Here is a 13554-nt window from a genome sequence, read left to right on the forward strand (position 1 = left end):
ACTTTGTGTATAACTCCTCTTTGTAAACTGATTGATTGTAATAAAATCAGTAATTATGGAGGCTGACAGGGATTTGTTAATTCTTTCAGGCAGTCCAGTCTTCAGTCAACATTTCAGCTACAAGTTACAGCTACAAGTCAAACACAACATGTAACAGAAATATCGGTTAAAAAAAAAGGAGGAATAGAAAGTAATCATGATACTTTCTAATACTCTACACACTGCTGTGGCTAAGTGAATCAGCGTTTGCCAAATGATATGGCAAAAGTCACACTATCATAGCTCTCACGATTCCTCACAAACTGAAAACTAAATCTTGAGCACACAAAAAGGAACAAAACGATACTTAGAGGAAAACCATTTAATTAAATATAAACAAAACAGGTAATACAAAGATTTTGCTAATGCACAAATAGATGTGCCTGTAGGTTTCTATGAAAATAGAACCAGTGTTTGTATATTTACACAGCTATAACATGATGAGCATAATAACTGGTCACGTTTTAGTTCCTGTAGAGTCAACAGAAGTCTTCAATCTCCTGTTCCAACTCCTAATCAAATGAGAAGAAAGGGAAACAGATTAGAAACATTAAAGTACTTTGGGCAAAAGTTAAACAGTTAAAGCTACAAGTAATCACCTTAACGTTTCACTCCTCTTAAATAACACTGCAATAATACAATGAGGAAACTGGGATATCCTCTTTACTGTAGATGTTGTGGCATAGCAGAAAACACAGTTGTATCTAACAGTGTTAATGATCAGGTGTGCCCTGCTGTTGGGCTCACAGGCTTACTGACAGCCATCAATAAGGTTATTAGTTACGCCTGTGCTTTTCTGGCTATGAACTGAATATCTGCAAGTTAAAATAAGGCTACATCTGCTCATCAGTACAGACTAATACAAACCTGTATTAGTGCTGTTTTGTTGTAGTCTCGTCGGTGCCTATAGATGCTCTGACAGAGCAGAGCGTAGAGTTTCTCCAGCTTGTACACCTCATAGCCTTCGGTCTTTGTCACCACTCTCTCCAAGAGCTCCTGAACAAATCAGGAAGAAAGAGGAATGACATGGAGATTACAATTTTAATTGTCAACCTTCCTACCCTCCTAGCCAAGAGTACGGGATGGAGGATGTTTTGTTAGAGCTACTATGAGTAAAGCCAAGATGCAGAAAACCCATCTGACCATTAATGATAAAGAAACTGACACACACAGTATCACACACACCTTTAATTTGTCACTGTCCACAACCAGAGGAGGAGTTTCCTGGTCCAGGATCTGCAGAGCCTTGTCCACATCGATCATCTGCTGCTGCAGCACAGCGTTCTTTAGAGCCCGAGTAATGCGCCTCACGCTCCGATCTGAGACACAATATGCAAGCACAAAGCATTTAGACGTCTATATTAGATGACAGTCTGCTGACACATTCACTATGAAGTGCTGTGATTGCACCTCGCTATTCTCTCGAAACACTACACCGACAACACTTTAGATAGGGATTTAGTGGACGGAAGGGCTCAGTTTCTCTTGATATTTTCCTCTACACTTTCTTCTACACTTAAAAAGCCCAGCTACAAATGTTATTGTGTGTGTGTTTATATCAAACCTGGGCCTGTGTCCTCCTCCGCTCTGAAAGCTTCAGAGGCGTCTGCGGTTGAGATTTGTGTTGCTTCCACCTCCATTGGTTCAGTGGGGCCGTTCTGCTCTGCCTCCTCTACAGTAACTACCTTCATGTTCTTGTCATCTGCCTCTATTGCAGTTTGACATTTGTTGGTCTCAGTTTCTGTCAGCTTTTGGCTATTAGTTTGACTCTCCTCTGTATTGGATTGTCCCTGGGTATCTCCCTCTGTCTCAGTGTGACTGTCCTGGTTAGTGTTCACTGAAATGGTTTCACTGTTCTCATTTCCTGCCTTTCCTGTCAACGCTTTGTTGTTTTCCTCCGACTGTCCTGGTTGATCTGAGACAGCTTTATCCACATCTTCTTTGTCTTTCTGTGTCTGGTCACCATCTCTGTCTTCAGCAGCCTGACTCATCTCCTCTCTTCCCTCCTGAGCTGGTGCAGGCCCTGACTCTACATCAACCACCATCTGCTCCTCCTCTCCTCCAGTCTCCTCATTACAATCTGCTCCTGCTCCCTTCTCAACCTCTTCCTCGTCGTCCCCATCTTCCTCTTCCTCATCCGACCCCAAGTGTGTGTCGTCTCTGGACGTGTGAGGAGAGGAGGAAGACTTCCTCTTTGCGTAGAAGCCGGTGGACCAGCGACTCTTTCGTCTTTTCTTCTTCTGGGCTGGAGCAACAAAAGGGGATAAGGAATTTGTTATAGTTCTTTTTAAGTAAATCATTTTTTCTTTAAAAAAAAAAAACCCACAGTAGTCTTTACCTGTGTTTCTAAGCATTGTAACAGCAGAGGCACTTGTACTGGGAGTAATTGCAGCTGTGGGTCCAGCCTCTCTTTGTGGGGTCATGTCAGTGACCTTGGCCTCAGCCGGAGGTCTGGACTGTTTGGGAAGGACGTGGTAGAAGGAGGGAGCAAACTGGACAGTCGAGCAATCTGAGATAAAGAAAGCACAATACATTTTTGTCATTCTACATATGCGTGAAACTGTTTTTGTCCGCTTAAACAAACTCATTCTGAAACTGAAGGTCTGGTTTAAGTGGATGCAATTGTGCAATCTTGGTTTAAATCAACTGAGTTGGAACAGGAGAGAAATGCACAAGCTTGAGTTATTTCTGTGAGACGTTGAGTGAGTTAAATGATGAAACAGAATATAGTAGTATAGTATAGTATAGTAGCTTAATCTTAGTGCAAGTACTTCATTAAAGGTTTTCAAAATTAGCCATTAAGTATTAGTCACTTAGCCAAGTCAGGGTAACTCTGGGTAACTAAAATGATGTACACCGGTTAATATGTTAAAGCTGGCCTCACAGAATGTTAGTGTGATCCCTGAAGCTGGCCTAAGTAACCTAACTATATGCATGTACACACACATACACACACACACCATTCACCTCTTGTGCTGCGCGACACTTGGATCTCCTCACAAATCTTCTCAAAATCTTCATCCAGTTCATCTCTGATGATAGCATGGACGGTGTCCTTCAATGCACATGCTCTGTGGCGGATCTGGCGGTCTGGAGTAAACACACAAATTCACACTCAAGTGAGCAAGAATGCTGATTTTATGTTCAAACAGTTGCGTTATCCTAATCAGTTGCGTTATCCTAATCAGTTACTGTAAGTATTAAAACTGTATATTTTTCCCATGAGTATGGCGAGTATGTTCTTTGCTGTTTACTGTCTGTACCTGAGGGGTCTCTGTCTGGATTGTATTCGAGGGCATTCTGCCAGATGAGATCTACGTCTTGGCGGAACTCTTTGACCGTCCCATAACGATGGAGGTCGACATTAGAGAGAACTGTTGACAGGTCCATAGGCTTCTTGATCACTTCAGCGTAATCTGGTACCTAAAAACACATGGCAAAGAGGCTGCTGTGAGTACGACCGTGTGTAAAATTGATCAAACTGAACACTCGATAGAATAATGGAAGTACTACAACAACAAACCTGTTGGGAGTACAGACATTATTCTCAGTTAAGCCAACAGTGAGTCAGCCCTTATGTAATGCTTTATTAGGGGATAACAGGAAATGACTGAGACAATAGAATATAATGGAACAGCTACCTCTTCTAAATCCACAGGCTTTGTAAAAGCCTTGAAGCGTTTATCTTGGGAAAGGCGGTTGGTGACATCACGCAGGAAGAGGCGGAGCTCCCTTAGGGTATCTTCTTCCTGCTCCTCCAATCGTTGGATCTCCTCTTCTGTCAGCTTACGCGGAGGAGGCGGAGGGGCGACAGGAAGCACCTCCAATGCATGGAGCACTGAACAAAGTGGGAGGATCGTAGATGTGCAGTGAGAATTTAATTTCACCAACAAAGTATTTCACCCTCAAATATGTTGCTGCCAAGATAAGCAATACCACACTGTGCCGCCACTTGAACATATGTTACGTAATTTAATTGCAGAATTTCCGCAATCAAACTTTTCGTGTGTCACACTACACCTATGAGGATTTCCCATTGAGCTGGTGGCAGTTCCGCTCACATTCACTTAAAATACGTTTCTAAATACTGCATTCATTCTGAATTAACTTTCAGTGTCTCTGTATTTACACTCAAAAATCCTCCACCTATTTGGACTAATGAATACCGGCAACTTCTTTTTCTCGCCCTCCAAAAACACCGTACACACATTATTGCCTCACATTTTTGGGTCAAATTAACAACACTATTTGTTGTACTGTAGCTAATAGATATAATGGGTGTATCACATATCAATGAAACTACAGATCATGCAAAGCTAGCTTTGATCTGTATTTTATTACCACACTAATCTATTTCTCACCAGCTTTCTTCTTTGAGGTGGGGGCCTTGGCAGCTTGATTGAGGATCAGATCCTCAAAGAAGTTTCTTCTTTCTCTGGTGGTGGGGACCTGGACATGGAAAACCTCTCCATACTCTACACGAAACAACTCCTGCACCTGAGACAAGAAAGTCACAAGAAAGTTAAGAGCTGAGAGACTTGTAGAGGACTATTGTGTAGAACGAATCCTTTTATATATATTTTTAAAAACTAGACGCAGTGCCATCTTATTTTCATTCCACAGATATGTTTTAAATGCTGTACCCTAATGTAATACCAATCTAAATCTACAGTGTATCGGCCTTTCTTCAATACCTCCACACTGAGTTGGTCATACTGCAGGCTGCACGTAGCCAGAAGCAATATAGGAGCGAAGGCAGGGATGGAGCTGAGCAGGCTGAGGAAGGTGGCCCTTAAGGCTGGACCCACTGTTTCCCACCACTGTCCAATGTGAGGGATGTACAGGATACTGGGAGAGGTCCGCTTCGCTTCAACAAAGATCTGCAGAAGATATGACAGAGAAACATTAATATTGTATTATTAGTATTATATTGTTCAATTTTCTCCATTCCAAATGAATATTCAGTGAATACTTTTTTTCTTTACTGCTGCTCATAATACACAAGCAACTTCCAGACATTTGGCAATATCATACCTCTTTCATAAGAGTAATTGTCTGTAGTACATATTTATCCCCACTTCCCACGGTGTAAGGATGTGGGGCCCATGAACTACAATCTCTGTGGCAGCCATTTTGGCCAGTGAAGTCCATGAAAAGAACACACTGAATTTGACAAGGCTGCAAGAATAGAGACTATCTCTAGTGTACCCCAGTTCGTTAGGAGTCCCGATTTTATACATCTGGGGGCTGGTTACATGTAAATGACCCAACCGGAGGGCATGTCGTGAGTTGTTATATGTTACTAAATATGTATATAAAGAATTATTTACCTGAGCACATGTCTCTTCCGGTGCAGTTGCACTGGCTCCAAACAACACGGCCATGTCCAGTGTGTACACAGTGAATTTCTCCAGAGCGTGGAGGACAGCTGGAGCCAGGTGGGAGCTCTGACCTGAGCCTGGTCTGCCCTCCAACAGCAGCCTGGGACGGTAGGAGGTTGGGTGGCTCAGCACACTCCTAAAACAAGGAGAGATAACAGAGACAGTGAGATGGGTAAAGTGATAGGAATGCAGATTTATTTCCATTCTAATGTGGGCTCATTAATTTGCCTGACAGTTCTTGAAAAAAGATTCAGGTCACTGGGACACCAGACAGCTCACAGCACTTCTAAAGTAAAGCAAAACTAAAGGGAAAAAAAGGAAGACTATGAGACCCAAGACTACATAGTGTAAACTCCATAAATGCATTAGCAGTAGTTTTCCATACACTGTATATACAACTACAACTAATATTTTGATTGACCAATTATGTGAAACAATATTTATAAACAAAACCAGTGATTATCTGAAAGAATAAACCCCCTGTATATTATATTCCTTCCTGAATATAACCCTAACCAACCTGTTGAGGTTGAGTTGACCCTTAGCAGCAGGTGTTTTGAGTTGGAAGTGAGAGCCATTGGAGTGGACTTCAGAGTCCTCATCGTCACTGAACATCAGATCATCCTCAGACACACCACAGGCCACATCTGGAAATAAACACACAGTATAGCAGTCACTCCTGATGAACAATCAATCTAGGTGTGTTCTCTTCTGTAATTACTTATGGAAAAAGGGAAAATTTGTTAAATTAAGTTAAAAAAAAATGCATGACCATGAACACAACCGAGGGCCATAATAAATGAATGCAACACAGAACAAGAGGGCTGCACCTTGTTCTTTCTTCCTCTTTAAGCCTTGTTCAGCATGTGGGAACACTCTTCTGACTGTGTGGAGAATGTCCTGCAGGGCGGCGCTCAGCAGAGGACGAATGGCAGGTATCAGGGCCTTGGCTGGTGATACAACTGCCCTAAGAATCACAAACAACGTCATATTTAATAAGAACCATGTGCAAGAACCAGGCACCAGTTTACACCCTAAAAAAGGAGGCAGCACTATATAAAAATGTACTATACAGTTATTTTGGTTATACCTCTGGGAAGCAGGCACCATCTTGGACATGGCGGACATAAAGTCTTTGTTTGTGATAGCGATGGAGTTGATGTCAAGCACTAGTTTCTGCGATGAGGAGTAGATTTGTGGGTAGCGCCGCCGCAGTGCACACAGGGCAGCCTCTGAACACACTGCCTTGATGTCTGCTCCGCAATAACCTAACAAGAAAAGAGAGACAGATTGTTATAACGCTTATTTACACAATCAGTAGTTGTGCAAAACTTAATTGATATAAATTATTATTATTATTATTATTATTATTATTATTATTATTATTATATTTTGGGTCTTTAACACAGGTTTTCTCCTTAGGTCATACCTGTATTATTTCCAGCTGCACTTGGAATAGAATTACTTTCTTTCTTGATGTTAATAAACAAGGTATACAGTATTGATCATTTGAATCTAATGCAAGTGTTATTTGCACTGGGGAAGTTTAGAAAAAAGTATCAATCTGACCACTGTTTTTGCATTATTGTACGCAAACATACCAACACATTTATCTGCCAGTTCTTCTAGAAAAGTGTCAGAAGGTGGTGGAGTCCACTGTCTGGTGTGGATCTTCAGAATGTCCTTCCTCGCCTGCCATAGAAAAAAAAAAGAAAGTCACAGCATTTCGAAATCAAGTCCAGTATTTAGAAGCTGAAAGTCTTGTCTTCTCTCAGATTTGACTGTAACTCACATGTCAATCTTTTTTATTATCTCTTAAAGGACATCTCCAGTTTCTTACCTCCCTGTCTGGCAGGCCGAAGAGGAACTCTCTGTCGAAGCGTCCTGGTCTTCTCAGAGCTGGGTCGATGGAGTCCAGTCTGTTTGTAGCTCCTATCACAACGACTTCTCCTCTAGCGTCTAATCCATCCATAAGAGCCAACAGGGTTGACACAATGGAACTACAGAGACAGAAAAAGATTAGGTTTTCTAACTGGTCAACACTTTCTCTCTATCATAAAGAGTATATAACTGCAGTGTACTGAGCCAAATTAATTACTCTGGTTTGTGGTAACTATCACTATATCTAGCAAAATTGTCTTTTTCAAGAGCAGTGCCATATTCTTGAAAAAGACAATGAACTCCCACTTATTAATTGAAAGATGCTGTAGCTACTTTCTTTTCCTGATACAGGGATTATGATTCCAACATGATACTACAATAAATGTCATCATTCAAAGCAGTTTCTATTTTTAAACCAGCTTTATTTTCGGATTGGCCACCAGTCACCCCAACAGTCGAGCATTAAATGATGATTTGTGTGCACACAAATTGTGATCACAAGAATGTTGCAACAGACAGACATTCAAGGGTTGTATACGTTCTTTGTGTTCAGTTCTGATTAAGAGGTGGGTAGTTGCAGCTGCATCCAAGTCGTTTCAAATTCCAGGCGGTGCGCAATATTAAGTCTGACTGGCAACAGCTGTGAGGCAATTATGTAATTTTGGTGTATACAATTAACTGTGATTGTTGTCATGTGAAGCATGAGTTAGGCTTATGATGATCAATGCTAGATGCTGATGAAGATGAAATAGTTTATTTTATTTATCACCTTTTCTGGCAACCCACAACACAATCTGTAATTTTCCCTGTTCCACTCTGTACATTTCATACTCACTAAGCTCAGTACCATGTACTGTGCAAAGTAAGAAAGGAGTGATGCTCACCTGTGGATCTGGTCCTGACGACTAGACCTGACTGGAGCCAAACCATCAATCTCATCGAAGAAGATGATGGACGGACGCATCTGGTATGCCTAGAAATAATTCAATAGGAATTCCATTAGTTACAGATTACATTATCTTCTGCATCTATCTTACCATTTGATAATGTACAGACAGTAACTTCATTGGTTTACTTTATTCTAATCTAAAAGTTAATCTGTCCAAATATAGTGAGTTTGCTTTTACATGTTTTCTGACAGGAATCAACAAAAAACAACAACAACCTCTGTTGATCCCACAAAGTATGCTGTACAATGGAGTTTGGTTTACCTGATCAAAAAGCAGTCTCAGCTGTCTCTCAGATTCTCCCACCCACTTACTGAGGCAGTCAGCTCCTTTCCTCATAAAGAAAGACACTCTTCTTTCCCCCTGACTGCACTCATTGGCCAGTGCTCTGGCTACGAGGGTTTTTCCAGTGCCTGGAGGACCGTAAAATAGACACCCCCTGAAGACAAGAGAAAATATGACAAAGACCAGGAGTTTATTAGGGTGTAACTTGCAGCCTGAGGCATCGGTAGAGAAGAGACTGCACAAGCTTAGGAAATAAAAAGGACGAGACAGATATTGAGTCACAGGATGAAAAATGAATACTAAACTATGTTATCACATGTTATCTGCTAAACAAACACATTTTTTACCTGGGAGGCTGTATCTTGAACCTCTCAAAGACTTCTGGGTAGAGGAGAGGGAAGACCACCATCTCCTTCAGTGCTGAGATGTGTCTACTCAAACCTCCAATGCTTTCAAACCGCACCTGGATGACAAATAGCGTTATGTTTAGATTTTTTGCTCATAATACTATTACTGCCCGATTAATATTTGATCTCTGTGTTTGACCTACAAACTGTCCAATTATCTATTCACCAGTACTATTAGCAGGAATACAAATATGTGTTTTTCTATCCTCAGTCATTTCTGGGTGGATGAGGTAAATGTAATAATACATTTAAAAGACTCATTTTTGAAGAAGCACCCTGGAGTGCTATTAAGCTGTTTAGTGCTACATGTGCTATATGTAGGTCAAAACATTAATATTTACCATCTTGTCAAAATGTCAAATATCAAAATGTCTCTGTTTATTAGACTACTTTGGGTTGCAGTGTTCATCCATCTATTTATTTATCTATGCAGCTTACCGTCCTGTCTATCTGCATGGGGTCTACATCAGCGAGGCTGGCTCCAATCTTCATCCTGTCCTTGTGGATCCCCAGCAAGTCTTCTTTCACAAGGTTCATTGGCAGACATCTGCAGGAAAAACATGGAAAACAACAAAGAACATGTTTATTTTCTCACTAATATATTTTTTCATAAGAGATTTTTTACAATAATAAGAATATATTGTTTTAAAACACAACTTCATTGAACCCACTCTATCCAAATGTTATCACTAAGGGACCAAAGAGGTCACAAAAGAAATCCAAAATTTAGTGAACTTCTTTTGGTTGAAAATTGGCCTATTAAAATGATTGTACAATAGTTACCATTATACCTTCTGTCACCCACCTCTGTATTCCAGCTATGGGCTGTGTTGTATTGTCTACCTGTAACTGTACTGTATATGACAGCTGCTGCTGCTGACGCTCTCACCTGTTGACTGACCTGCTCCTGTTCTTACTTCTACGTCTCTGGAACTGCTCATCATCTGAAGATGAGGAAGTGGAGTCACTACTGTGGATGGCGTGTCTCCTTCTGCGAAGGCAAAAGATGTAGCAACATTATCCCTCAACCTATATGTATCATTACGACTATCAGTTTATCTATTACAAAGGATCCCAACAACACTTTATGTTATGTTGCCCTCAGCAACAAAACAGGAATCAGTGCTTGTGAGTGTCCATGAGGGTGTTTGATTATTTAGTATTAAAAACTTTAACCAAACACAGTCAGTCAGTCAAACAAACAAATGAACAAGATCAAATACACAACACCATTAACACCCACTAATCAGTAAGTATTATAATGTGTTTATATATAAATACAGATTTCTGATACAACAGTAATAACGCATGAATTTAGACTAAAGCTGTTTTTGATTATGGATCATGTGCAGCAACAACACAGGGGGGACTCATCCAACGACACCATCACCATGCAGCCTGACACCTGACTAACACTCCACCTGAACACACAGACCTACAGAATTCACCTTAAATAAATCAAACACATAATGTTCAAAGTTTGTTAAAGGTAAAGGCAAGATAAGCTTCTGACTATATGAAAGTAAAATACACAAAATACTCGCTAACAGAAATTCAGCTGTCAAACAATGCTTGAACAATGATTCATTTCTGGTGAAGTTTGGTTCACTGTCTCAATACTTAAACCATGGTGTCACCCAAATGTGCCCCACCTACCAACAACCACGGCACTTGCAAAGACAGACAGCACCCCAAAAACGAACTACAGACTAACAATAAACACAAGGACAAGTAGTGAGGGTCTTACCTCTCAGAACTACTCCTGAGGGTGGGATGAAGAGAATCAGAAAGAAAAAGATATGTACAAATTTAAGAATGAAAATGGGTGTGGTCTTGTTCCTGATACTGTATTAGTCAGACCACTTCTGTAGGCTGCTACAATAAGTTCTAACAGTATTTCATGTCACTATCAAGTGTGTCCTCCACAGCAGGTGTTATATTTCTCAGTTTCGGGGTGATAGCTGGTGGCTGTGTTGTCATACTAACCTGCTGGTTCTTCTATTGTAGGGGCTCCTGGGGGCCGTGGAGCTGAATCTAAACCTGCGTCTGGTAGGAGATGAGTGGTCTTTGAAGTACATGCTGCGCTTCCTGGGCTCTCTGGGTTCTATGAAAAACAATAAGAAACCTCATCAAACTCGATTTAATAAAACGCTGTCATTCATCTTTTTTCTCCAGTGCCAAATCTGCTTTAATAAATCCAATGAATCACCCAGTTTCTGTGTGGGTGTATTTGCTAAGAACTTCAATAAAGTCACTGAAACCACTACTACTGGTAGAAACTAAAAACACTGACTAAATAAAAAGGTGGAAATGACCTAAATTTGCATTTATTTGGGTGAAGCAAGCATATGCAGCCATTCAAACAATATAAGCAGTACCATCCTGTGGGGCCTGGTAGCGAACAACAGTCTTTCGCTGTCTGAAGTCATAACGCCTCTGATTTTCTTCTTCCTCATCCTCGCCATCTTCATCGTCATCTTCTTCATCTTCTTCCTCCTCATCATCTTCTTCTCTATCTTCCTCCTCCTCTTCATCGTGATCGGCCTCATCCCCTCCTGTTAATAGGAACAAATGTGGTTAGTTTTCTGCAACAGGGGGCAGAATTATTGTTTCTTAAAAAACAAAAGGTTGAACAATTCTGCTTTCGATGACACTGTATAGAGTTAGTCTATAAAACACATTTGTGTATGCAGGTGTCTTTAGTATGCCTTGTAGTAAGTTGAGGCTTTGAGGTGTATTAATTTTCTCCAAAACTGGATGGAACCAGACCAGCATGCTTCATACAGTCTGTGTACCTGAAGTGGTTATTAAACCTAATCCTTCTCACCTTGGTTCTCCTCCTCAGTATCTTTACTGTCCACATTCGTCCTCAGAGAGCTTCTCATTCTTCCCCGGGTGTACATGCCGAGCTGCTCAGAGGAAACAGGTCAAATGCTGCTTTATTCATTATTTTAAAGCTTGTAACACATTATCCAACAGCAAGATTACACTGCTGACACAAACACTATGATTGTGAAATAATTAAGTTTCCTCTGTGCATTATTACCTCTTCTTTAGTGTCTCTATCTCTCAGTCTGCGTCTCATCTTCTGCATGTCGTCCATCTTCTGGAGAACAGCTTCAGCAGTGCTGAGGGACAATCAGAGGAAGAAATGATCAGATTTTATCAAAGTTCATCTGTATTCTAATTACTCATTACTTTAAAATGCATACCCAGAGCCCACTGTTTATGTCAAGTTACTTGTTAAGATACTACTTGAAGTGACAGATCAGCTTTATTTGAACTGAAGCAGTGAGGAAGGAGCCAAAAGATTTTGGACTCAGTGTTGAACTCACTTGGTGATGAGGCGGTCATAGAGCACTGACTGGTTGCGGGAATTCAGTTTGTATCTGGTGATTCGGGAACTACGTCGCACTGATCGATCCTCCTCTTCCTCCTCCTCTTCTCGGCTCTGTAGATTAAAGCGGCTCCTCTTGGGAGTGGACGACCCCTCTACTTCATCTGGAACATCTGGGGCACCAACGGAAACAGTTTTTGTTAGCTTTCTGATATAGACTCTACTGAAAACTAAATACTGCTCATTAAGCTTTGTGTACTGTAAAATTTAAGAGCTTCTGTGTTCTTTGTAGAGAAATGACACAGTAACAAACTGTACCTGCTTGCTGTTTACCACTGGATGCTTTCCCCTCTCTTTGTAGTCTGGACGATTTCCTGAAGAGAGGAAGCACACATATAATCACCAATGAGTTCTTTGTGTCACTTACTATTTTATCATTACTCATTATTTAATTGTAAAAAATATGCATATATTTCCACAAATTAACAAACACAAATGTACCGTACATCAGATTTGACATGACAAGCATTTATAAGAAGAATTTGTTGCTGAGACAAAAGGGTTTTACAACAATGCCACTGTATGAAATATAGGTCACGTCCAGTAAAAAGAATTCTAAATATTCAGGACAATTAATAATAATGAATGTATTAGGTCCTATAACTTGATCATAGTCGGTGAAAAAGTCCCACTAATATTAAAATGAGTGGGCCTGTGTTACCTGGTGCAGCATCCTCCAGCCTTGTCTTCATTCACAGGGGAGCTGGTCTTTGGATCCATGTCAGAATAAGAGACCTCGAGTTTAACTCTTTGTCCTCGGGTCCTCAGAGAGTGATGGAGACCACTTCCCTCGTCCTGCTTCACGTCAGCGTGTCCCTGGTCACATTAGTATTTTACAGTTTACACATATAGAAGGAATGAGTATCTCCTCTACTGAATTAGAAATTCAAATGAATCATGGACTTGAATGAACAATATTTATTGATTAACTTTAAGAATTAAGAAAATTTAAAAACAGTTACCGCTATCACTCTCTATTGTGCAATGCTTGTTGATTTAAGAGGAACTGTGTGAGCTCATTGCTAGTATACACAGATCACATAACTGAATCAGGTAACATTATCAGTATCCTCATTTATTTTGGTTAATTTGCTCCAGCTTTAGTAAACTGGATTTGAAATTCTATTTTACAATTTGTAATTGTTCATGCAACATACATACATTTAAAACAGAATATTGCAGATTGTTCTATTAAAATAAAGCTGACTGCTACTGAC

The 13554-nt window shown here is 40.5% G+C and overlaps 1 protein-coding gene and 1 non-coding gene across 3 annotated transcripts; both read right to left on the bottom strand.

Annotated features, from left to right (window-relative positions):
• Positions 1-346: 346 nt before the first annotated feature.
• Positions 347-13149, bottom strand: LOC118335485 (ATPase family AAA domain-containing protein 2-like). Of its 2 annotated transcripts, XM_035671781.1 has the most exons (29): positions 12999-13149; positions 12596-12651; positions 12276-12450; positions 11987-12068; positions 11768-11849; positions 11319-11495; positions 10927-11044; positions 10688-10702; positions 9830-9931; positions 9379-9487; positions 8881-8996; positions 8513-8687; positions 8186-8274; positions 7261-7420; positions 7022-7112; positions 6511-6688; positions 6251-6387; positions 5941-6067; positions 5370-5556; positions 4734-4919; positions 4401-4536; positions 3681-3877; positions 3303-3462; positions 3007-3129; positions 2378-2548; positions 1604-2284; positions 1225-1358; positions 907-1035; positions 347-551 (listed from the first exon to the last, which is right to left on the bottom strand). In XM_035671781.1, the coding sequence occupies exons 1-29, from the start codon at positions 13055-13057 to the stop codon at positions 519-521; spliced, it is 4185 nt and encodes a 1394-aa protein (XP_035527674.1). In that variant the 5' UTR covers positions 13058-13149; the 3' UTR covers positions 347-518. The 2 variants fall into 2 exon arrangements, with proteins under 2 accessions (XP_035527674.1, XP_035527676.1); XM_035671783.1 differs by lacking the exon at positions 10688-10702.
• Positions 5089-5222, bottom strand: LOC118336596. Its single transcript, XR_004797111.1, has one exon. It is a non-coding gene; the product is annotated as a small nucleolar RNA SNORA5 (small nucleolar RNA).
• Positions 13150-13554: the final 405 nt, after the last annotated feature.

Source organism: Morone saxatilis, unplaced genomic scaffold, assembly GCF_004916995.1.
Source record: "Morone saxatilis isolate NCDOM2014 unplaced genomic scaffold, NCSU_SB_2.0 Contig24, whole genome shotgun sequence".
Taxonomy (NCBI): Eukaryota; Metazoa; Chordata; class Actinopteri; family Moronidae; genus Morone; species Morone saxatilis.